Below are 25,757 nucleotides of genomic sequence, written 5' to 3' on the forward strand. Positions count from 1 at the left end.
TGCTTCACCATATTCTTCAGCCCCCAAGATCCTTCCCGGCGAGGCCATCCCTCGGGCCCGACTCGGGCCGCAGAACAAGGCACTCCTCCCAGCGCGCACTCGTGCAATACTGGCACTTCATCCGTTCCCCACAGCACATCAACGACCGCCAACTGCAACGGAGACATATCCATTCCTCTTTCACCGGACGCGTGGTGTATTCCTTTCGCCCAATCCGGACCAGGGCGCCCACTGCGGATCCGGGAATGTGCTGAGATGTCCGAGCGGTCTAAGGAGCCAGATTCAAGTGCCCGACCTCCTGTTCCACTTGCACGCCACCCAGCGTGTGTACTTCCTGGTAGGGCAACCTGCGGGGGTTCGAATCCCCCTCTCAGCAGCTTCTTTTGCTCCCCGTCCTTTTTCTGCGCAGTTTTTATCCGGCGGTCCCACCAGGTCTCACCACTCGGGGCAGTCAAAACAGCATAAAAAAGTGTAAGCTGAGCTTGCACCATCAGTTCGTCGCGGCGTTTCTGTCTTGACCGACCAGGGGTTTTCGTGGACAATTATCCCCATTGGGCCCCGTTGGACTGCAGCCGGCGGGAAGGAGTGGACTGAGCGGCACCTGGTCACACCCATATCGGTCGAAGTGAAAGGGTTGACGTCGCGCCATGCAGCCTGAGCCCGCAGTGCTTGAGGCCATTGCTTCTTCTCCCATAGACGCACAACAACGCCCAGTTCCTTGTTCTTGTTGCAGCAAGCTGGGGCGATCAGGCACCATATACAGACATCCGAAATCGCTTCACCCGGGGGTTGATCCAGGCTGATGATTGTACATATTACTGGCAAGTAGATCGACGGAAACTTGGAGCTTGGCATTGAGGTAGCAACTGAAACATGAAAAAGTAGTGACCCTATAACCCATCTATGGAAAACTTCATACCAATTGACAAGAAAACTTCATACCGATTAACAAAATAAATCTCGGCGGGCTGCCGGCGGCTTGCGACTTGCCAGTTGAGTCCTTGATAGCAGCGGCCTGCCCACATGGCTTGCGGGACTGCGAAAAAGGGTCTGGCCGGGAATTGAACCCGGGACCTCACCCACTTTGGACGGAATGCCCTAAGGGTGAATCATACTACTAGACCACCAAACCGGTGACGTCATCGCCACAGCAACGGTATATGTTTCGCATCCGAATCTCACTCCCGCAGGTGCTGCGCTGATTTCCGCCAAACTTCAAGTATGAAATTCCAGATTTATTACAAGTTGGAAGTCCTCCATTATTGCCAAGCCTAAAAGTGATAAAAAGCTCGACCAAAATTTCAGGATCCCGTGATTTTGAGTGCACAGCTTGACTACACACTTCAAGGATAATTGAATTCCCCCAACAAATTACTTAAAGTTTGAGGTTGGGAAAATCATTGAAAAAAATCATTCCCTACTGAAAAAAAATGCTAACTGAGCGTGCTCAGCCAAAAAAATAGGGAGTTGAAAAATCGACTCCCAAGAATTAATAAATCGACTCCCAAAAGTCATTTACGTCGCGCGGAACGCCTCTGGACGTCTGTCCCCGGTCCGCGGGACCAAAGTTTGACCCGCGCGCATTTCGGGAGTTGGAAAATTAATTCTACTCTCCAGAATGGGAGTCAGAATTTTAATTTCACAAAAAATGACAGAAAATAAAGAAAAATTTATACCTCTGCACTGGGGCATCTAAAGCCCCCCAAAATTTTACAGCGGCCATAAAGAACTCTGAATAACACCTGATGAGCCTCACGGAATTGGCGCACCCCAGGAAAGGGGTGTGCTACTGTGGGTCTAATTTGGCGGATTTCCTTAGGAGGAAATCCGCCAAAGCCTTAGCCACAGTGCCCCAAAGCCCCCAAAATTTTACAGTGGGCATAATAGCCTCTGAATGGCACATGGTGAAATTCTTGGCAGTATTAAACCCTAGGAAAGGGGTGTGCTACTGTGGGTCTAATTTGGCGGATTTCCTACTAAGGAAATCCGCCAAAGCCTTTGCCACAGTGCCCCAAAGTGCACCAAACTTTTGGATCATGAAACGAAATACTCTGTGACCAAATGGTTAGCTGCAAGACAGTAACACACCAGCATAAAATAATTTTGAGGCAGCAGGGGCTTTTGGTTATATCTGCTACTAATTGCCTCCGCAACAGATAATAGTGCCTCTGCAACAGTTGATAGCACCTCCGCAAGAGTTAATAGTGCCCCCGCCACAGCTAATAGTGCCTCCGCCACAGTTAATAGTGCCTCTGCCACAGTTAATAGTGCCTCCTCCATAGTTAATAGTGCATCTGCCACAGTTAATAGTGCCTCTTTCAAAGTTTGTGCCTGGCACAATCAATAGTGTGTCTGCCACAGTTAATAATGCTTCCGCAACATAACTGTGGCAGAGGCACTATTAACTGTGGCAGATGCACTATTAACTATGAAGGAGGCACTATTAACTGTGGCGGAGGCACTATTAGCTGTGGCGGGGGCACTATTAACTCTTGCGGAGGCGCTATCAACTGTTGCAGAGGCACTATTATCTGTTGCGGAGGCAATTAGTTGCAGATATAACCAAAAGCCCCTGCTGCCTCAAAATTATTTTATGCTGGTGTGTTACTGTCTTGCAGCTAACCATTTGGTCACAGAGTATTTTGTTTCATGATCCAAAAGTTTGGTGCACTTTGGGACACTGTGGCAAAGGCTTTGGCGGATTTCCTTAGTAGGAAATCCGCCAAATTAGACCCACAGTAGCACACCCCTTTCCTAGGGTTTAATACTGCCAAGAATTTCACCATGTGCCATTCAGAGGCTATTATGCCCACTGTAAAATTTTGGGGGCTTTGGGGCACTGTGGCTAAGGCTTTGGCGGATTTCCTCCTAAGGAAATCCGCCAAATTAGACCCACAGTAGCACACCCCTTTCCTGGTGTGCGCCAATTCTGTGAGGCTCATCAGGTGTTATTCAGAGTGCTTTATGGCCGCTGTAAAATTTTGGGGGGCTTTAGATGCCCCAGTGCAGAGGTCCAAAGTAAGCCAACCCTTTCAATTGAATCAGAGATTCAGTCTACTGATGTTGTTGGAATTTCCACAAGTTTCAGGCAATTGCCAAGAAACTGAGGTTCTCCCCCAATTCAAAAGCGGAGTTCATGGAGATCTGTCAGGAAAAAGGATGTACAACCCCGCACAACATCAAACAAGATGTACGTACTCGATGGAATTTTACCGGTGCTCAACTCAAAAGCGTCATCAGATGTGAATCTGCCATGTTAGTGTTTTTTTCCTTGGAAGCAATCATCAAACAATCATCTGCTAACCAAGCCATCTCTTTGAAAGTCCGGAGTGGCAGCATCATAAAAAACACGGTGTTAGACGCAAGTCCCATGTGGACCAATCCAATTTTGAATTGGCCTGCAATTTAGTGCATGTACTCAATTTGTTCTAAAAAATAATGTTTCAAATTTTGGTAGCAGGCTTGGATCAATTGGCCAATGTAGTTTTCTTCATTGATCAGATCACCAAATATTTATCTACCACCATCAAGAATGTCAAATATCCTCCTGCATTGAGAAATGCCTGTCAAATTGGCTTAAAGAAGGTGAACAAGTACTACAGCTTGACTGATTCTTCTCCTCTTTATAGAATTGCAATATGTAAGTTTCTTTCCCCTTGGCTTTTGATTTTCCTTCTGTTCCTCTTTTCCCTTTTACTAAAATTATTTCTTCTCCAGTGCTGCACCCTTCTTTTTGGGACGAGTACTTCAAGCTTAGTCACTGGGAACCTGAATGGATAGCTGAAGATATCTTACTTGCACGCGACATGTGGGTCTTGCATTACAAGCCACAAGTGATCCCTACCACCACTGCACCAACTCCAAGCTCCAAGGTAAGTTATTTGTTCCAAATGTGATGTGGTGTAAACAATGAAATTAATGAACTTTGATTTTATAGCCAAAGAATTCAATGCTTGCCTGCCTTGGAAATGCTGCTGCAGACCGAGGTAGCCTCAGGCTCAGCTCATGTGACCCATTTGATATGTGGCTCAATGGAGCACTTATTCTTGAGGATGGTGATCCGGTGAGTACTTTGGATTGGTGGGTGAAACAGAAGTCTTTAGGAAACATGCATGGGGGACTGGTGGCACTAGACATTTTAAGCTGTCCAGGTGAGCAATAATATACAAACTATCCCAATTGTATGAAACGTCCCAGATCATTGACTGTCTTAAATTCCTAGCAATATTGGTCAATTTCAAGCGGGCCTTCAGCTTTGTGCACGATTAAGTGACCTCAAAGAGGCACAGACTTGCGCCCCAATTGCTGAGCAGGGGCATGGCTGTTGCTTTCTATTCAAAGAACAATAAAATCCAAGAGGGTGTCTTGGCGCAGTGGAAACAAGGAGCTAAAGAAAATCAGAAGATGTAGACAAAAGGCAAGAGAAACACAATAGTACTTGACGAGTGATAGTACTCAACAATCTATATATAGTCTGTATGTGTGGTAGTCAGTGTTAGTTGGGGAATAAAAAATGTTAAATATTTTTTTGCTACATTTTTGGCTGTAAGTACCACCGGTACCCGTCAGAGTTACCGCCAGTGTGGAACTACTCTTTGGGGGAATAGAGCTTAGAGAGGGATGAGTGCGTGAAAAGCTGCCTCTCAGGTTGGGAGAGTAATATGGGACAAGAATCAGAGTATGAGAAAAGTGTGGCTGATGAGATGTTGAGAATAGTGTTTTCTAGACAAAATCAAGGGGAAAAATATACTGTAAAATATGTGGTAAAATAGGCTAAATTCTTATTCTGTGACCAGGGATGCAAAGTGACAATCTGATGGGGGACAAAACAGAATGGGCCAAAAGGCTCTACATTTATAGTGAGGGGACAACAGGTGGTTCTGAGGCAAAGAGAAAGATGGGAACAGGGTACAAAAAGCCTCCAACAAGGTGACAAGGCAACAAACCAACAAGGCATCTACCACATGGCTTGGGATGACATAAGAGGAAACAATAACCATGGCGCATCAGCCGCCATGTATCTGAGAAGGAGTTACGCCTTGCTGGAATCTAGAGGAGTAAAATGTACTCAATACTCAGGGTCCTTCCTAATAGTCTGGCTCTGTTTGATGGTGGACTTTCTCCCACGTTGAACCTAAATTTGTACATATTTTATTATCCATTGTGGAGGGCCATCCATGAAGCAAATACTGAAGGGTTTAGGGCGCCTGTAGAGATGATTCTAGGCTGTTATGAAGTGTCTGTGGGCGTGGATTATGTGTACCGGATTGATTTCTAGAGGGTTTTTGGCGCTGATTCCTTTGTAGTAGGTGTCTGAGTGATGTAATAAAGTTTTTTTGATTAGGCTCACCACACCAGTCCCGCGCAGAGGTGCCAGGTGTGGTACTGGTACCTAATTTCAGCCAAATTTCAACCTGGTACCCGGGTATCAACCGGTACCCGGGCGTCAACCGGTGTGGTGGACAGAAAAGTGGAAAAATAAAAAGTTTTTTTCTATGCCACATAATTACCCATAATAGGCCTCAAGATACCATCAAATGGACCCCAGAAATGGATTCTACGGCCAATTTCATCCCTAGTCACCACTGGAAGCACCCCTGGGCCCCCTCTAGTGTGGAAGTTACACCTCATGGACACCTATCACACGGCCAGCCCCAGTAACCCAGCTGTCACCTGCCTCAACCCAAGTTTCACAATAGTACACTTATACATATCATAGGATACAGCCATACATCTCCCTTTCAGGCTACACTCATTACATATTAACTACATACACTCCTTTATATACATAGTATGACATCATTTACACTGTTTCTGCAGCCTCGGACTTGTGTATACACTAATTCCCCCTCCATAACAGCTCATGCAGTCTAATTTCACCTCATGCATGCATTAGAATGTTCTTTTGTATATTCTGAAATTATGTATGCACCCCTGGCATGTTTAGAATGTTCTGTTGTATATTCTGACACCATTCATGCGCCCCTGAGGGGTTATGAAATCATTTGTATCTACTCCCACCAGCTAAAATCCCTCACCCTGTTGTCTAGATTAGCTGAAACCCTAACCCACAAGCCCCTTTGGGGCTCCACTTTTGTCTATAAAAGGAGCTCTCTCCACCCCCAGTGGTCTGCTCCCCAGTTTCTCACCCAGAACTCACAAGTCACCCAACACTCATCCACACTCAAATCCTAAAACCCTTATAACAATAAATCAACCCTTATAACAACAATTCAACCCTTATAACAAAGTAATTAAACACTTACACGTTGCCAATCAAACAGATTTCATCTGGAACAGACCAGACCTATCACTTAATAAAACTTGCCAAGCTGAGCTTGGTGGGTCTTGTTGACTGATAACAGAAGGGCAGAGCTTGCAACTCCATCATACCCTTCACCATTCAGCAAAAGGGTTTCATTACCACTTTTGAGTCTTACACCGGTACCCGGGTTTCAACCGGTACCCAGGTCCCACGGGGCCATCTTTAAAAAAACAAGGGGGCACATTTTTGGGGAGATTTTTTTTCACGGGCCTGCATGAGGCCCACATAGTCTCCACAAAGCCCACTGGGCCCATTGAAAGAGTAGCATTGGTCATGAATGCCTATGCTCAGCTAAGAAACAAAAATGTGTCTGAATAAAAAACAAGGGGGCACATTGGATGACTTCCCGTTGTCATTTAGAGAGCTCTAGATGCCCCTCTAAATCCTAAATTAAAACACCTATCAAAAAATCAACCAGTGCACATGAAATCAATAAATTGTAGGGTTGGGAAAACACTTCTCTTTTTGTCAAAAATTAAGAATTTGGGTGTGTAAATTGAGATCTGGGAGGCTCTCAGACTCGACAGGAAGTCGTCCATTTTTGGGGAGATTTGTTTCACAGGCCTGCATGAGGCCCACATGGCCGCCACAAAGCCCACTGTGCCCATTGAAAGAGTAGACTTGGTTGAGAAGGCCTATGCTCAGCTAAGAAGGAAAAATGTGTCAACCTGAGTAAAAAACACGGGGCCACACTTTTGGGGAGGGCTTTTTGAAAGACCTGCATCAGGCCCCTATGGGCCCACCCAAAGCTGGTTGGGCCAACCTAAAAAGTAGTCATGGTTAAGAATGCCCATATGATGTTTCAGAACAGCACCAATTGACCACTAATCAACAGAAGATATTGAAGGGCTTCTGACATCTGTATGACATTTGTGCACTCACAGAAGGTATTTCAAGGCCCATCCCTTTCCCTAGGAAACCTGTTGGCCCATATGGTTCTGATGCAAGCCCGTCCAAAAAACCTCCCCAAAAATGTACCCCAGGTTTTTTACTCAGTGAGTCAGTCTGACACATTTTTATTTCTTAGCTGAGCATATGCTTTCTTAACCAAGGCTACTCGTGCAATGCACCCAGTGGCCTTTGTGGGGGCCATGTGGGCCTCATGTAGGCCCGTTAAAAAATCTCCCAAAAAATGTGCCCCCTTGTTTTTTATTCAGTTTGACTCATTTCATAGTTTAGCAGAGCATGGGAATTCCAAACAAACACTAGTTTTTCAATGGGTCCAATGGGCTTGGCAAGGGCCCCTGCGGGCCTCATGCAGGCCCATCCAAAATATCAACCCAAAAATGTGCCCCATTGTTTTTTACTCAGTCTGACACATTTTCATTTTTTTTGGCTGAGCACACTCAGTTAGCATTTTTTTCAGTAGGGAGTGATTTTTTTCAATGATTTTCCCAACCTCAAACTTTAAGCAGTTTTTTGGGGGAATTCAATTATCCTTGAAGTGACACCACAGGAGCAGGTCAACTTTTTGTTGATAATCTGCCTCTGCGTCCCCCAAACGTTGATTTCCTACGCAGGGGACAACATTCTGAAGCTGTCAGAAATTACCAGGAAAGAAATGGTTGGTTGTCACAACGGAATCCTGGTGGAGAGGGGCAGACACACCAACGTTCTTGGGACAGCAAGGGTTCTTCATATTTGTTGGCCAATCAATCCAGCAAGGTTGAGCTGATGCATGCCCCTCTGCACACCAGAAGCGCGTTGAGGGATCCACCCCTCAATGTTGGCAATGGGTTGAGCCCAAAGGTGCTGATTGGCAAAAGGAACTCATGCAGGCATGAAACCATAGCCTGCTATAACCAGGAGGCCTGCTGAAGGGCTTCTTGCAAGTTACACTAATTAGCATTTTTTATACCCATGGGATGGAATTGCAACATAAATACCTAAAAAACACAGATCCCACAAAAAAAAACATCAAAGGCAAAAAAAAAAAAATCAAGTTGTCTTCTCAAACGCTCACTTGGCAAAGCATCTTTGCAGGTGGGCGCAGGAAAGCAAAAAAAAAATGCAAACTGAGCATCCAGAACCGGCTGGTCAGACCCTCCTGCTCCAGCAACGCTCAAGTTGGGGGACCTTGCCATCAAGGAGAATTTGTGGTTAATGTAAACATCTTTTTGATGTTTTGTCACACCGTCCCAGGAACCTAAGCATCCCCAAAAATGTTGTTTGGACACTTGGAATGTTTGTTCTGGCAACCCAAGCATTACACCAACTGTGCAGCTTTGCCAAATGACCTACAGACGGTGGTGGAAGTGTTGAGAGAACCCAGGTATCCACAGGATGGCTAGGTTCTGGCTGTTGTCCACTTAATGTTGGTCCATTCATTCTAAGGACATTGACGTCCCAGAAACCCCAGATCGCGCAACCATTGCGGTTGATGAGGACATCAGTGAAAAAGTTCCGTCTAAAATCTGTCCTATTGCCATCAAGACAACTACAACATTCCATGGTGGTCCTAGTGGTTTCCAGGACACGTGATTCCTGGGACAGTTTTGGCAACATCCCATGTTCTCTCAATTGCTCCTGTGGTGTATCTGTCCAAGCTTTCCTGGAATTGCAATATGTACATTTCCATGTACCACAATTCCAAATCTATGCACCACAAAAGGGGGTAATTAATGGAGGACTTCCCGCCAATCTGGAAACCCAGATTTCCCCAGATTTTGCCGGGAAATCTATGCAGATCTAGGAATTGGGACAATGGAGCCCAGATTTCCTCACAAAATCTGGAAAAATCTGAGTTCCCAGATTGATGGGAAGTCCTCCAATATGTTGGGCACAAATCCTCCCTGCCAAAAGGTAACAGAGTGGAACTCCTTTAAGTTTGACCTGGAATCACCGCAGCAACTGCGGAAGTGAGACTCGGATCCGAATCATGTACCGTCGTTGGAACCGTCACATCATCGGTTTGGTGGTCTAGTAGTATGATTCACCCTTAGGGCGCTCCGTTCAAAATGGGTGAGGTCCCGGGTTCAATTCCCGGCCAGACCCTTGCGCGCAGTCCCGCACACCTTGTGGGCAGGCCGCAGTCCTATCAAGTGACAAGTCGCAAGCCGCCGGCTGATCAATCGGCATGAAATTTTTCATAGATGTGTCAAACGGTCGCTCCTTTTTGACGTTTCAGTTGCTACCTCAATGCCAAGCTCTACGATCTACTTGCCAGTAATATGTACAATCATCAACCGCCGAGTGATGCCATTTTGGATGTTGGTAAATATATGGTGCCTTATCGCCTCAGTTTGCTGCAAAAAGAAAAGAAACTGGGTATTGTTGTTCGTCTATGGGAGAAGAAGCAATAAATGGAAATTCGACTGGCCTCAAGCATTGCGGGCTGCATGGCGCGAAAACTGCCCTGGAAATCTGAAATTTGAAGTTTGCAGGCATGATTTTTTCCTGTTAAACCTGCACAACTTTCGGTGGTTCATAACAATCCCCAGGCTTAGTGGTCAACCTCTTGTTGCATTGGGCCAACCAGAGGGCATCCTTTCGAAGGGTCCCGCGGGACGGCATGCTCCCTGCAATTACAGAGGGAGTAACGTGCTTGCAGGGTTTTGTTGGATGGGGAGCTATGGGGAGCTGATGCACCTAACCAGAGGTGTACTAAAAAAACGTTCCTGGGAACGGCCTCATCTGGACAGCGGCAGTGGTGTGCTCCTTCGGAATGTCTCTCCATCTGATAGGCTTGTTTGTAAGATAGGGGTGAAGTAAGCAGAGTCGACTCCTTCATTACCTCGCTTTGAGGGATCAGTCGGTCAAATCGGCCGATTTCATTCTGAGGTTCTCCATAGCCCACAATGTGCGATATCCACACGATCAAGATGCCTCCAACACGGCTGAGAATGCCTGCTGATTCCTCCGTTGTAAATATTTATGTACTTCCTTCAATCTTTTCCTGAACGGGTTGCTTCCATAACGCGTCATAACCCCTCGCACCTACATGCTGGATCCATAGTCCTTGGCTTCTACATAAGAGCGTGCCTCCTTCTCCTGTCATCTCCACTCGGATAGATCCAGAGCAGCAGACTCTGGCTTCCTGGTGCAGGTGACGATGACGTATTATCTCCTGGTCTAGGTGTAATACCACCGCTGAACTGTGAGTATGTATTTTCCATGAATGATTTTCAGCCGAAAAGTATGTATCTGCGTGCTCTCTCCTGTGAAATGTGATGGACGGCCTCCATGATACACTCAAGGTTGTTCTTTCCTTGATAATTATGACCCGTTTGCTTTAATCCTAGCACAGCCTAGCACCCGTGACCTCTGCAAGCGGGGCGAGCTATGCATACATGCCGGAGGAACAGCCAGGCAGGAGGGATGCTCGATCGGAGAGAAACCGAGAACGGACCCGATTGGGTTTACCTGATCGCTTCCATTCCATCCTTCTTTCCTGGTTTGAGTCTTTGGAATCTTTATTAATTCTCAATTAAAATTCTCCGCGCGAAAGTACTCCTGGCTGCCTGGCTGGTCAGTGGAACCAACCCACAGCTGCAGCTCGCCTGTTGACCGTCCTCCCTTTCTCCCCCCTCCAACCATCTCAAGTTTGCTAGGGTTCTAGATTCATCCCTTCTTCAACTTGGAAAGGGTGTTTTTTTTTTAAAGAAAACCTTGCTCCAAACCAGTCTCCCACTGCTATCGCCAAACTTTCCTCCAACACCGCATCATAGATCAACAGTCTTCGATTTGATAGTCCACAACTTCTTACAACCAAACTTGTAAGTTCTAACTCGTTAATTCGTCATACAGCCACTCTCGAACCACTTCTGCTTACATCCCCCACCAACACAACCCTCATCACGCTCCTAGTCTGCTCTTCCCCTCCCTCCCCAACCCGCCTTCGACCCTGTATTCGACGAGATCGATCTCATTTTGAACTCATCAGGATTTTCATTAGCTTGACTCTCCACCCTCAAGATGACCACCGCCCCGGCCACTGTGAAGGAAGTTGTGCGTCTGTTGACCATCCTCGAGATGCTTTTGTAGTACATATATCCCATTTTTCATTCAACCTTGACGGGTTTCTTGTTCACTCTTTAGGCCGAAAATCCCAGTGCAAACGCAGTTACTCACCCAACCGACAGGGATCTCAAGTCCAAAGATGAGGAGCGAAAGATGCGCTTGTTAGTACACGTTCTCGCCCATTGTCCCTCTTTTATGAGACCTATCAATCAATCAAGCAACGTTTCCATCTCGCGGTAGCTACGGAATCATCCAGGCTTTTCGATCGGGCAAATATCCATCGAATGCTCAAGTCGACGAATCTTTGACTTACGCGATCAAGAACTCGCCCATTGAGGAAAGCAAATTGAGTGCAGATGGAAAGCAGCTCGTTCAGGATTTCCGTGACATTATCGAAACTTTCAGGGTCATTGTCAAGAAGAAAAACGCGGATGAATTGATGCAAAATTTCTTGGTGAGGCCCTTCGATCGATCGACAAAGGTTTCCAGATACACGCGTTTGAAGCTTACATCCTTATGAACTGGTCTACGGTAACCATCCTCATGTGTAGTTCCACACCAAACATGTAGATACAGACTCTCATATCCAAAAGCTCAAAGGGGCCGCTGGAGTTGCACCAAGCAAGGATGAGGCCAAAAACGACGGCCAAGCTGCTGCTCAACACCTCCGCACCCTGGCCAAGCTTATTTATACGTCTTCTGAAACGCGAAGTACGACAATTTGCCAGCTCTACCTTCACAGAGAAAAACCAATTGCAAGCTAACTCCGCATTGGCTCTTGAAATTTCAGAGCTGTTGAAAGACATTGGGGTTCTAGCACGCGATGTGGTGGCAGATGCGGCGGTCAAAGTAGCTGACACGACGCGGCCAACTGAAGACGCCCTCAAGAAAGTCGATGAAGCTGCTCCTGCCAATCAATGGGTGGGACCTGATGGCGAAAGACGTGCAGCTCATGAGAAAGTGTGTGCCTTGTTGTCTGTAAAATCATTCTCTAGATGCTTGCTTATCAAGTTGTGTTGCATTACCAGGTCCCTTCGACAGGTTTACATGAGAAGGCGGTCGATCTCCAACAGATGGCAGGAGAGGCGCAAGATTATCTCGCACAAGGACAGTCAGAACTTGTGGATACCGCCAACACAGTCCAATCACACGCTGGAGATGCCGCCAACAAGGTCCAATCATCTGCCGAGGACAAGAAACATCTTGATGATCGCCAGCAGGCTAAGGAGACTGCTGGAGATGCTGGCCAAGTCGCGTCTGACAAAGCCAACGCTGCGGCCAGCATGACTTCGGAAAAGAAAAATCGCTTGAAGGAAGCTTATGGAAACGCGATTGCAAAAGTATGTCAAGCCCCGAGGTTGATGTTCCCATTTTTTTCCAAGAAAGCTTACCAAACCCCGCTTTTTCAGATTCCTGAGGAGCACAAAGAGAAGGCTCGGCAGGCGCGAGACGACACGAAAGTTTATATTCAAGATAAATTCCCGAAAGAAAGGCGCGAAAGATTCATCTACCGACTGAAAAAAGTGATTGTTGAACAGCAGCGTCACAGAGATTACCAAGAAGCCATGTTAGAGTTTTTGCTTCAGGAGAATTCACTCCGTTACCTTGTCACTTCAAGCTAACAATATCTCATGTTTGCTTCACGCAGTGACTTCTTCCTAGGTTTAGCCGAGTCCTACAAGGGTCACGCGCAAGGAATCACTTCTCACGCTGCAAATAAAAGCGGGGACGTCCTCAATGATCCCACATTCAAAGAAGCTCAACACGAAATGCGAACCCTTCTTGAGCGTTTTGCCAACGGATCTTCGATGAAACCAATCTTTGATGCTATCAACGAGATCTATGTCGCTGCTCAGAACGATCCCGAGTTGGAGCATTGGTTCAAGACGCTTGACAAATACGTGCGAAGGTGTTTGCAAGAGCCAGGCTACGTGATGAAAGAGTCGTGCGATCAAGCTGGAAGAGAAATCAACGAATCTGGCAAGAAATGTGAGCCGGAAACCTCCTTGCATACATGCTTCTTTCACTGATATGTGGTTTGTAGTCTGGAATCACAAGTACGCGAAGCATCGCCAAACGTTATTTGACGAAATCGAAAGATTTTTCACTAGTTATGCTGAAGTGAGTAGTGGTAACCTCCCTCACTATCATGTGCAACTCTCATACTGACGTGATCGGTTATCGCGCGCGCCATCAGGACGAGCTCAATACTCGCTTTGGTCACAATTGGAAGAAGCTGACAAAAGATTTGTTCTTGAACTCCGAGGGGAACCTAAAATTGAAGACTCAGCTTTGGGAAGATATTACCACTGTCATCCTCCCAGGACTTCTCAAACACATCGGCTACATTCCTATCCCACGTATCGGTAAGCCTACCGCTGTTGGATCAGATTCATTTCCCCTTGTCAAGCCCCCCTGCGGTTTTCTCAACACATGCATTTGCCAACACCAGAGTACACCGACTCCCAGCTGGACTTGGTCATTGAAAACCTCACCTTAGAGGGTCAAAATCTCCTTCCTAACTCAGTCGAGCTCGAAATGCGCAACTACTTCAAAGTAAGCACACTTCGTTGAAAGTACCATATTGGATGACGAAAACTAACCCTTCCTCCCGCGAAATTTCGCTGTTTAGCTTTCTGCTTACGAGAAGATACCCAATTCGAACAGGCACTCGTTTTGGATCAGTTTTAGTCAGGTGCAAGCAGACCTTCGTGATGTCGCCTTTTATGTTCACAAGAAGGTGCGCTAGTTGCAATAGTTGGCATGCCGCAGGCGTATGTGCTGATCTTATTTCCAACGGCACCGCCATATTCAGAGTGGGTTCCCAAAGATTAAAGATTCTGGGATGGCAGATGTGGTCATTTCGGGTAACGGAGTCTCTGGAAAGGTCCACATTGAAAGTTCGGAAGCAAAGGATCGGGTTTTCGTGGTGAAAGATGTCAAAATTAAAGTTGACAAATTGGCTTTCGGAATCAGGGAGACCAAGCACAATTTCCTTTACTCTACCCTTAAACCTCTGTCAGTGATTTCCTCGCTCCTCTTCTGGAGAGTTTATGGCGATTGCCTCTCAACAGTTTTGCTTCTTCGATCTCGTTGTAGTGCTCAATCACTGGTCAAGAAACAGATCTCCAAGGCCGTCGAAGATGGAATTCGTACCGGTCTTGCACAACTAGACGCTCAGTTTGTTGACATTCGGGAGCGGCTCGAAGCTGCCGAGGGAGATGACAAAGTTTCCAAAATGGACGTAATCAAACGAACATTTACTACCAAGAAGGATGAATCTTCTATTGTCACCAGTGACGATAAATCCAAGAAAGGAACGTTTAAGATCGTTGCCCAACGAGAAAGTAAAATGTCAGTCTGGTTCAATACTTTGCTCACCACGAAGCGGGTCGGGGAGTTGATAAGATATCTGCGAACGCATGCAGAATCGACTGGGCTTCTAAAAACTCGATGGTCGAAAAGCAAGCATTACAGCAGGAATCTGCAGCAAGCTCGACGGCCAGTTGGAAAAGTGACGCTTTCACGATGTCAGTCATTGATCTACTTGTCCACTTCTTCACAAGCAGCACTGATCCAATCTTTTTTCCTCTTTAGCGTTCGTGCCAATTGAGCGATCAAGTCATGGCGCACCTCCGATCACTCTCCCTTCGTGACCAATTCAAAATCGCGAGCAGTCCAGCGTCTGTAACTTGAATCAGATAACCTTCGTAGTGCTATGCATGCCCAGTCAGACTCCCAGCTCTCCTACTCATCTCGTCATAATGTTATTGTATCTAATGTCCAACAACTGAATTATATTATTCTGAAGAAAGCACCACTAATTCAATAAAATTTCGCCAGTGTCTTTTGCCCACGTATTCTTGTTAGTATTGAAACTTTGGCGGCTACTACTCAGGCCCTTGTAGACTTAGGCCTACCACCCCGCACAACATGCCGCATCCATCACTCGAGTGGTTTGTGGGCTGTTTCAGCGGGTCGGTCTGGTCCTGTCCATATTCCCGGCCGAGACAATCGTTGGTCACTTAACTGTACTTCTTGACGGAATCACCAGGATAATTGGCCAACAACTCATGTGCAAGCATCATTTGCCGCACTGCGCAAAACCCTGTCCGCACGGACGAGGTACGCAATCATCACCCAGCAGAGTGCCGAATTTTGTTGGGCAAAATCAGTATACATAATAACCGCACTGTCCGAGCAGTTAGAGATTTCTGCAGTGATGGAAATTTGTTTCGCATAGACATTTTGGTCAACAGAGGAAAATAGCTGTTTGGATTACGTACTCCACGATAACTATAAGCTGTCATCTTTGAGACCAACGTCCCTTCAGAAGCTGTACTGAGTTGGTGCCCCTCTCTGATTTACACTTGAATCAATTTCCGCGCAGAAAATGGGAACGCGCTGAGCAAAGCACACGTCTACGTATTGTAATGGATTTCAATCTGCTCACAGACAGTGCTGCATATTCAGTACCCCGCACTAAGCGGGAAAGTTTCAAATCGTTTGTGTTAATTTTTGCTGCCTGCCCATTTTTTCTATCAGTGTCACAGGGTCCCTGAAAGATCTGCATCTACACATTCCAGGAACTTCATACTTTCATCTGCGAGCCAATCCAGTTTTCTTTGTGGCATATCTCATATAAGAATAGATCACATATCCCACTTCTGAGAGAAGAATCCATATCTTTTCTTTCAGAAATGCTTCCCATGTTTTCAGCTGTGATACTTTTTCTGGTTCGCGTTTTTTTTTGTGTAGCCATTCTCTGATGCTTTGGAGGAAAGATCTTGAAACTGATGTGTCTATGACCGATGATAGCTTCTTCAACAAGTTCATCATTCTTCTGCCAGTGAAAACCACGGTGAAGACCTCTACAACATGTTTAGAACAGCCTCAGCCATGGTACCCAGTATTGCCAGGCCCAGGGGGCCCAGTAGAAGGGAAGGGCCTTCGGGTCCTCCTATGCAGCCCGGTCACTCTGCTCAACCACACATGCCTTCAATGGGGCCAGCAATGCCTTCAATGGGGCCAGCAATGCCTTCAATGGGGCCAGCAATGCCTTCAATGGGGCCAGCAATGCCTTCAATGGGGCCAGCAATGCCTTCCATGGGGCCAGGAGTGAGTGTTCCTTCCGGTCTGTGACTTGAAGAAGGCATTTATGTGGAACCACGGCTCTGATGATGTCCGACTTTGATACATGCACCTTTCCCGGATCAGGGGTTTGCAGGAATGCCAGATGCTTCCCATCATCAAGCCTATCAGTCCCAATTGCCGTACGCTTCGCACCATCAATCTTATCAATTACCATACCCTTCCCATCATCAATCTTATCAACCCCATCTGCCATATGCTTCGCCGCGTGAATCTTATCAACCACAATTGCCAGCTGCTTCTCACCAACAATTTTATCAACCCCAATTGCCAGATGCTTCGCACCGTCAATCTTATCAACCGCTACCGCCAGATGCTTCGCACCATCAATCTTATCGACCACAAGGCAACAATGAAGAATTGGAATTGGCACATGCAATGAGAGCTTCATCCACTGATTATGAGCGGAATGCACATCGACAAATCGAGGAAGCTCGGCGTAGATCACTTTTGGACCAACATGGTGCGCATGTCTCTCGAGAATTGAGGTGTGTTCCTTGCTGATGTACTCTCTGAATCTGAATATGAGCAATTTCCAGAATCCAGTAGAGTTCATCGCTATCAACATCCAAGAACCGAGGAGGAGGATTTGGCTCGTGTACTGCAGTTTTCAAGGGACCAGGATCCGGAGCGTGAACTTCGAAATTCGCTCAGGCGAGCATTGAATGCCTCTCATGATACTCTGCGTCCTCATGAAGTCTCAGGTCTTGTAACGAGAGCTTCAGCGAGCGATTATGAGCAACAGACACTTCGACAAATCGAGGAAGCTCAGCGTAGATCACTTTTGGACAGACATGGTGCGGATAGCTCTCGACAGTCGAAGGACAGTCTTTGCTGATGTACTCTTTGAATCTGAATCTGAGAAATTTCCAGAATCCACCAGCGCATCCGCGGCATTTGATCCAGGACTTGAGGATCAGATGATGAAAGAGGCACTGCAGATGTCGGCGAATGAGTATATTGATCAACTGCAAGATTCGACGGATGTACCTTCCACTCAATCACTCCGGCACCGACAAGGTCCTCATAGTTCTCGGAGGTCAATCCTTTATGATGATTGGCCAGATTCTCAAAGAGAAGAAGCTCTTGAGCCGAATGGCCACATCGCGCAAAGTGACGATCCGTACCGGCTCCCTCGCAGACGGCATATAGAATGGTCACCCTCACAAGGGCGGGCTGAGAATTACGTCCGAGAAACCTCTTTTCAAAATGCAGCTTTGGATTTCTTTTGGTCAATTCCTATATGGCTTCATCTAGTATTAGCAGCTATTATATATTTCTCTTGGTAGCTATGATATACAGAAACTTGATTGCTTGTCTTTGTGCTCCAAGATGGCCCATTTTCTTTCATTTTCTCTATCCCACATTCAGTAGGGGGGTTCACAATTGGATTTTTGGCTCCTGGTGACCCCATAAAATCTTCCTTGCTGGTGCACATTTGGGCCATAAAATTACCACCAGAAATGGTAAAACTTTGCTGGTCATCCAACAGGGACCAGCAAAATTTTACGGCACCCCTTCTGATGACTGGTCAATACCAGTCATCACCTGGAATGCATAACTCCATCTGATGGCTGGTCAACATGGGTCATTGGGTTGGGTACACACTCAACTCTTCCCCAACACCGGTGATTGGACACACACAAACACCCCTAACCTGGTCAGCAAGTGGATACGCACTCCACTCAATGACCCGGGTTGGCCATCAACTGCACACACTCCACTCAATGACCTAGCCGGTCATCAAGTGGATAACTACATACTTGACTTGATAACCGGACCAGGTCATTGAGTGGGTACACACTCCACTCGATGAACTGATTGGGTCATCCATACCGACTCAATGGCCGGACCAGGTCATCGAGTGGACACATACACTCCACTTGATGGCCAGACCGGGTCATTGAGTGGATACACACTCCACTTGATGACCAACCCGGTAATCAAGTAGATAACTACTCCACCAATGACCGAGTTGGTCATTGAGTGGGTAACTACTCCACCGATGACCGGGTTGGTCATCAAGTGGGCTACCCGCTCCACTCAATGAACCAAACGGTACATCAAGTGGAGTGAATATCCACCTGATGACCAGATCGGCCATTGAGTGGATAACTACTTGACTCAATGTCCTGGTCCAGCCATCGAGTGGAGTGTGTATCCACTCAATAGCCGGACCGGGTCATTGAGTGGAGTAGTTATCCACTCGATGACCAAGCCGGTCATTGAGTGGGGTGTGTATCTACTTGATGACCGAGCCGGTCATTGAGTGGGGTGTGTATCCACTCAATGGCTGGACTGGGTCATTGAGTGGAGTAAGTGGGGTGTGTGCACTCAATGACGGCTTGGTCATTGAGTGGAGTGTGTATCCAGTCGATGACCCGGTCCGGCCATCGAGTGGATACACACCAATGAGCTGGTCCGGCCATCAAGTGGATCCACACCAATGACCCGGTCTGGCCATTGAGTGAATACACACCCCACTCAATGACCGGCTGGGTCATCGAGTGGATAAATACTCCACTCAATGACCCGGTTCGGTCATTGAGTGGAGTGCGTACCCACTCGATGACCAGGTAGTGGTGATCCACTCGATGACCCAAAGTCATCGAGTGGAGTATGTATCCACCCAAAGACCAGGTTGGTCATTGAGTGGGGTGCATGTATGGGTGTTTGTTGACCCCATGATTGGCCTTTCATAGGTTGAGGTGTGTGAGATTGATGGCCGGTCTTTACCTGCCCAGGTTCATGGTGTGATGGGCACCAGTATGTTTCCTTTGCTCAGCCAGCATAAAATCCTCCTGGCGTGAGGCTAAAAATTTAATTGCGCAGCGTGCACATCTCTACTGGTGAGGTGATAAAAAGTTGCTGGTGAAATCCAATCGTGAACCCCCCTAGTGAATGTGCACTTAACAAATACATCCCATAACCATTCCATGATCATTCAAAGTAGAAAAAACATAGCATTAAAAATTCTGTTGGATGTTGTTTGAAAAAAAGCCCTGCCCCCTTTTATTTTCCCTATGAAATTTAAAGATTGGTATGTGGATTTTTTTCAAACCAACATGATTCTTCCAATTGCTAGATAACTTTTTCCTTCAGTATCCTCCTCAAAGATGCAAAATATCATGGATAATTATCCTGTATTTTTCTTGCTTTTAGAGCCATGGGTTGCACTCAACTTACTTCTTCAAGCTGGGTGGCTGTAAATAGTTCCACATCACCTGTCCCTTGTTTAACTCATCTTGCACTTGTGCAGAAGCCAAAACCAATTATTTTACAAAGGAGATTGTAGATGGATGCTTACAGGACTGCAGCGGATGGGGGTCAATTCCATGGAGCAGTGCCAACCGTTGTGAGAACTCCTCTGGGACGGGTGGCATTTCTGTGAGGAGGAAATACCAGTTATACTATTTCAAAGATCTAAGAAGCTATTACAACTGTTACGGGTGGTTTGAAAGACCTGCCCCTCTATGATACTAGTACTACACAAGAGCTATCACAACAAATTTATTTATTGTTGTGGCAAACTAATGATAGAGAAAACTATGTGCAGCAGTCTCTTGTCAGACCTAGATCAAACTTGAATTCAGTGGAAAGTGGATTTTGTATGGGAAATGGGGTTGGAGTGGTTTACAGCAGCCTTGAGTCAGATAATGGAAATGAGTCTTAACGTAGGATATGTTTTATATGGTTTTATATGTTTGTGATATGAAAGAGGAGATAAACTGATACAAAACTTCTGAGAGAACTGATGTTATATGTGAACTATTCAAAGTGTCTTTGCCCTCTTCCTTAACCTTCAGTTACTAGCAAAATTGGTTAAGATCACTTTGACTTGTTAAGAGCACAAGTGGGTGGTGCTTGCTACTTGACTCCTTAGAACTACTCTGAGGCATGAAAGATGTTGATGGGCAACTTGATTGAGATCACACTACTGGATTTTATGTGGATGTGACTTGTAACTCTGAGTGAGATGTGTGTTCTGGTTAGGATTGCCTGAGTGGCATGCCAAAACCAAGGAGTGAAAATCTCCTCCTTTTATAGTAAAATGTGAGGGATTTTTGCTGGTGGGGATCCTTGTGAGGGATTTTTGCTGGTGTGACCACCATACAGGTGTCCATGTGGTTGTGGTGGTGGTGCCCATATGGTGTCCATGGAGCCTATACAATTATGGAGGTGTCCACAGGTGGAGCCATGCCGTGGTACGTGGGTGGAGCCTGTCAGCCTGTAGGTAACTAACCGTGTCTGAGAGGGTTGTTACTAGCAAGATGATAGTGTAAGATGCCAAGGATGGGCCAATGGGTTTGTGGTAAGACCTGTAAAAGGTTTCACTCTATCAGTAATCTTGACTGAGAGGCTTGCTCAATTAAGGTGCATCCAGATCAACACAGAGTGTTAATAGGTATCCAAGGAATAACTCAACTTGGGTTCGTGGTTTTACCTACAGAAAGGTAAGGGTAATCAAGAGTTGATGTTATTCCTGAATTGAAAGATGGGTGAGAATGAAGGCACTGTTTAACTATGTATGTGTTAAACCTTGCTATAATAATATTCTGAGGGATAAACAGTCCTGGGAGGTGTGTTTATATAGAGGGGAAAAGAGCAGGAGGGAACATGAGGCGCTTGGAGGCGCTTCAGGACCAGGGGGGAACTGGAAGCGCTCAAGGGAAGCAGATCCTCATGAGGATCAACATTGGAAATGATCAGGGCAGTGTAATGATCAGTACTGATCCTAGATCAGTAGCTGTGCACACTAGCTGATCATAACCAATCAGTGATTCCATTCAGTGCTCTTTGAATTGGATTACATCATGTATTGTTTATGTATTTATATCATAACCAATATATTATGTAAATGGGGACTGAGGCATAACAGGGATAAATGAGTGATACCTGTCTTGGGTATTTCACGTGTACAGTAATATTACAATGTATTGTAATCTTACTGTTGCACGTAACTTAACTCTCATAACAACAGTACATTATGGTAACTGTATTTAACTATGGTTATCTGTAATGTGATGTATAACAGGAGTACATTCTTAAGCTTGTATCTAATGATATACATATGTAATAAAGGTGTAAAAAGGAATGTGCTATATGTAATGTGAACAATTATAGGTACTTGGTACGTGTAAGGTACTGTGACATGTACTCTGTGGCTGACAGAGCCAAACAAAAACCCTGGAGGTGTCCACAGGTGGAACCATGCCTTGTTACATGGGCAGGGCCAACACCACACCACCCATATACTATAAATATGTACTTGAGTTTAATTCTATACTATTTACTATCAAAATATCTCTACAGTATGTAATTCTGCTTATGAAAACAGTATAATCCTAATAACTTTTGACTGAGTACAGCTAGCCTAGTGGTTCCAGTGAGTGACTAGGGGTTAAATGACCTGTAGAATTCAATTATGAAATAATACATCTAGAAATATGTCTCCTTCTCAATAGTAAACTGTGGCTCCATGCAATTTGATACTTGGAATACATTTGGCACACCACACCGTGGGTTGCTACTTTACTCTACAATAACCAGGCCTGCAGAGTAAAGTAGCAACCTTCAGTTATTTTTTTCATGGTTATGAATAACGCTAGTGCACAGATAGCTGTGTCACGGTTATTGTAACTGGCCTTTCTTCACACGGCTGTTACCGGTGAAGTAACATGTTATAACACATTAATGAGCAATGAGAGGCCAAATTTTCCCCGAAATGGCCTTTTATTGCTCAATATCTTGTTTGATGACTGCTGCTCTGTGCATAGATATTGTAGTGTCCTTGAAAAAAAAAACCCCCTTCAGTGTGTTGTCAATATTGCACCATATTTCACCGTAGTTGCCAGTCCGGTTAGAGTAGAGTAACCAAAAATTGCTACAATAACAACGCTCTACCAATAACAGTAAAGTAGTGACCCACCGTTGGCAGTGCCCAATCAACCCCTTTCCCGTGCCGGCTTGTTAAGGAGGTTTCAGTTTGCTGCTGTCAAGATAAAGGTTGGTCATGGTAATGAAATGAGTGCTTCCTCCTTCTTTGAGATGTTTTATCCGGGCTTGAATGATTACTGATGTCTTGGCTCCGCACTGCCATGTTCCACTAATCTTCAGCGCTGCTAAATGAGCCCAATGTGCAACTTGCATACATTTTGGCAAGTTGTGATGCACACAAAACTATGCAAGCTGAGTTGCTATTCAGGGCAAGGCGTTCTGCCACTATACAGGCTACCTGCATGAATTTTGGCAACTTACTGCATCTCTCAGCCAAACTTTCAGCATAAGTTTATGGAAGAAAAAAAAACTTTGCCCTAATAGTGCCAAGTGGGTATTTCTGCTGGTCAAACAACTCGCCATGTGCTCACCCTCGGTCTTGCACTTACAATTTTCTAATGTCATCAGCTCTCGACAACACGACCTTGAGGATGATTCCTGTTTCCGCTCGGACTGTACAAAGCTTTCGCCCTACTAAATGTTGGCCGTAGTGCCTGCTGCTGGAAACGTCTGGGTCTGGCGGGCAAGCGGAGTTTCTCGTTCCGACCGGGTTGGTAAGATGTCTGAAGCCGCGTATCCTCTCGCGTCAGTATGGACCGGCCGATCCCATCACCCGTCGCTGATTCTCGTCCTCGCCAAAGCTGGGCTCCACTGAGGAGTGACCACATGTCATTTTGCTGTACATACGTAAACATACAACGAATCTGGATCATCGCTCTTTCATTGTTGAAGTTTTTGCGACTTGTCTGGATTGCTTTGCATGGGCTGGAGTGTTGGCGCCGAGTTCGGTGTGGCCGTTGGCAGACCTCAGCTGATCACAAAATCCCTGAAAGTCCTCCTTTGACGCCGGATGGTTGTCTTTCCCAGCCAATTTTTCTAGCTTCAGCTCGTTTGGAAATTGATTCTTACACAGCCCTGAGGCACCCATCAGACCCCCTTGGCAGCTCTTTCTACTACCCCGGACCTCGGAGCAATGTTACATATATCTGTAGTACTGCCGTTCCTGGTGAGACTTTTTCATTCGTGTGCGAGGGGAGGGGGCGTCCTCATTAATCCTGTCAAGTGTTTTTTTGAAGCTGATGATCCGATCCTGCGTGAAAAGTTGTTTCAGGTAATGCATCAACCTTCCGTGGGAATGACTCATGGAGCGGCTGAGAATTCAAGGGACATGAATTTTCTTGGACTTGGCAACCTGGCCACGAAAAGCAAAAAGTCCACCGCCAAAGGCAAAAAGAGTAGTGTGAGTTCTCCTGTTGGCCTTATGTAGACCAGGATGTCGGGCGCTAACGATGAAGTTCTTGATTCACTGGTCGATGGATCCATTTTAAGAGCAACGGCACTGGTTCGGGGCGGGTGCGGGTGCGGGTGCCGATCCCGCGCATCGAGGAGCAACCGGGAGAATCTCGGGCGAGTAATGGCAGTCCGGCGCCAGTGCCGGTGCCGGCGCCGGTCCCGAGCGACTCGGTGAAGGAGCAACTTGAAGAATATCAGGCAAAGCGTCGTGCCGAGTATGCATCACAATTGGCGAATGGGCTCAACGGGTCTTCGGCTGGCCAGTCATCGCCCCACCCGCCTTCCCCGGACACGTCACTGCCCCAACAATCTTCGCCCCCACTGCCTGCGTCGCCTTCGGCCGACTCATCTACGCCTCCGTCCGGCCCACCTCCGGCTCCGTCACGCCCACCTCCGCCTACACCTCCGTCCGGCGCATCTCCTCCACACGGTCCGCCTACCTCCACCTCACGTCCGCCTCCGCACGATCCAACTCTGGCTCCCTCCAGCCCACCTCCGTCTGCGCCCGACCCACCTGCGCCACGCCCAGCGGAGTCTACTTGGGAGCCTCGAACTCCGCCAGAGACTCATCTCTCTTCCGCAGAACCTGAATGGGAATCTTTTGAAACGATTCAGAGCCCACCTCCACGCCAAGCTCGACGCAGGCTGAGATCCTATCTACCCTCATTGCCGCGCTTACCAGGAGGAAGAGGGCGATCGACACCTCGTTCCTCTTCTCAAGGGCCTTCAGGTGGTCCATCAAACCAAAATGCGCCTTTCGATGAGATGACAGAGGATGAAGCAGCCACACAAGCTGCACTGCTTGAGTCGTACGCGATCCCTCGAACTTCTCGAGCTGGAAGTCGACATCGGATGCCAGTACCATTTTGGCTTTCCCGATGGGCTCTGCCATTTAGATTTTCTCGATGGGCTCTACCATTTAGGTTTTCCCCATGGGCTCGCTTGAGAGTCACACCCAGAAGAAGAGGAGCGTTTCGAGCCCCTCCTGCAGCCTCTGCTCCCTCACCTCCTCCCTCACCTCCTCCTGAAATACCAGATGAATTTGACCCAGATTCAGTTCTGTTTGAAGAGCCTACAGGCTATCAAGGGTTCCACAATCCAACTCAATCTCCACCACAATTTGGAGGCCCTTTTGAAGGAGCAGGGCAACCTAACTATCAAGGGTTCCATGGAACTCCGCCACAATTTCGAGACCCTTTTGAAGGAGCAGGGCCACTTCACCATGCAGATTACTTTGGAGGCTATTCACCAGCACCCAGTCAGGGCCATCATCCATCTTCCTTAGCCGAACTCTACAACGGAACTTTTGATGAAGAAGAAGCATTGGCATTCGCAAGGGAGTTGTCGTTGGAAGCGGGTTCCCAGCCTGGTGGCTATTCCGCTTGGAACCCAATCAGTTGGGTGGCTCACCGGCTTTCCTTGTGGATAGATTGGTTGTTCGGATCGTCAGATGATGAGATGTCAGATTCCGAGGCAAGAGAGCTAGCCCAGCGCGGCGATCAAAGAGAGATAAACCAGTCCGGATGTCCAAGAGGATCAGCCCAGTGCGGATATCAAGGAGGAATCAGCCAGTACGAATCTCAAAGAGGAATGACCCAGTATCAACCAGGTCATGTTGCGAGACAGCAGCAAACTCATTGGATTCCAATTGGTATAGCCATGTATCTTATCTTGGCATTGTACCTTAAAGCGAAAAGCTGGTCACGTGGGTGCGATTCGGATTAAAAGTACATTGCTCTCAAAGGCTCCGGTGCCGTTGATTAAGCTCATCTCGTCGCCTCAACTCTTAAGCCAGTTCCCTACCCAGTTATTGGTCAAAGTTCCATGCATTGAGCAAAATTATAAACTTTGACACTTTATGCTTGCGCGATCTAATATTTTTGCTTACTGAATACATGGTTATCCTCTCTGTCATTTGTTCCAAGAAATTACGTTTACTTGTTTCAGAAAAATTGCATTGTCATTGGAGGAGAGATTGGGCCTTAAAAAGATGAAATAAAAAAACTCAAGTTACACAATTGTTTTTTTAAAC

At 46.6% G+C, this 25,757-nt stretch overlaps 4 protein-coding genes across 4 annotated transcripts; all 4 read left to right on the top strand.

Annotated features, from left to right (window-relative positions):
• Nucleotides 1–11,239: 11,239 nt before the first annotated feature.
• On the top strand, nucleotides 11,240–14,897 carry PtA15_8A319 (uncharacterized protein; the record flags this gene model as incomplete). Its single annotated transcript, XM_053171736.1, has 16 exons — nucleotides 11,240–11,272; nucleotides 11,363–11,445; nucleotides 11,525–11,738; nucleotides 11,836–11,995; nucleotides 12,075–12,244; nucleotides 12,313–12,624; nucleotides 12,694–12,851; nucleotides 12,933–13,273; nucleotides 13,329–13,405; nucleotides 13,482–13,650; nucleotides 13,737–13,840; nucleotides 13,917–14,024; nucleotides 14,100–14,302; nucleotides 14,384–14,638; nucleotides 14,713–14,814; nucleotides 14,882–14,897. The coding sequence occupies 16 exons, from the start codon at nucleotides 11,240–11,242 to the stop codon at nucleotides 14,895–14,897; spliced, it is 2,505 nt and encodes an 834-aa protein (XP_053022970.1).
• A 1,616-nt stretch (nucleotides 14,898–16,513) lies between these two features.
• Nucleotides 16,514–17,587, top strand: PtA15_8A320 (uncharacterized protein; the record flags this gene model as incomplete). The annotated part of the gene is made up of 4 exons (XM_053171738.1): nucleotides 16,514–16,898; nucleotides 16,975–17,208; nucleotides 17,309–17,421; nucleotides 17,501–17,587. The coding sequence occupies 4 exons, from the start codon at nucleotides 16,514–16,516 to the stop codon at nucleotides 17,585–17,587; spliced, it is 819 nt and encodes a 272-aa protein (XP_053022971.1).
• A 6,013-nt stretch (nucleotides 17,588–23,600) lies between these two features.
• PtA15_8A321 (uncharacterized protein) lies at nucleotides 23,601–24,315 on the top strand (the record flags this gene model as incomplete). The annotated part of the gene is made up of 3 exons (XM_053171739.1): nucleotides 23,601–23,672; nucleotides 23,762–23,843; nucleotides 23,990–24,315. The coding sequence occupies 3 exons, from the start codon at nucleotides 23,601–23,603 to the stop codon at nucleotides 24,313–24,315; spliced, it is 480 nt and encodes a 159-aa protein (XP_053022972.1).
• A 175-nt stretch (nucleotides 24,316–24,490) lies between these two features.
• On the top strand, nucleotides 24,491–25,577 carry PtA15_8A322 (uncharacterized protein; the record flags this gene model as incomplete). Its single annotated transcript, XM_053171740.1, has 2 exons — nucleotides 24,491–25,334; nucleotides 25,423–25,577. 2 exons carry the CDS (start codon nucleotides 24,491–24,493, stop codon nucleotides 25,575–25,577), a joined length of 999 nt encoding a protein of 332 aa, XP_053022973.1.
• Between the last annotated feature and the right edge of the window lie 180 nt (nucleotides 25,578–25,757).

The sequence above is a fragment of the Puccinia triticina genome, chromosome 8A (assembly GCF_026914185.1).
Source record: "Puccinia triticina chromosome 8A, complete sequence".
NCBI classification, from domain to species: domain Eukaryota; kingdom Fungi; phylum Basidiomycota; class Pucciniomycetes; order Pucciniales; family Pucciniaceae; genus Puccinia; species Puccinia triticina.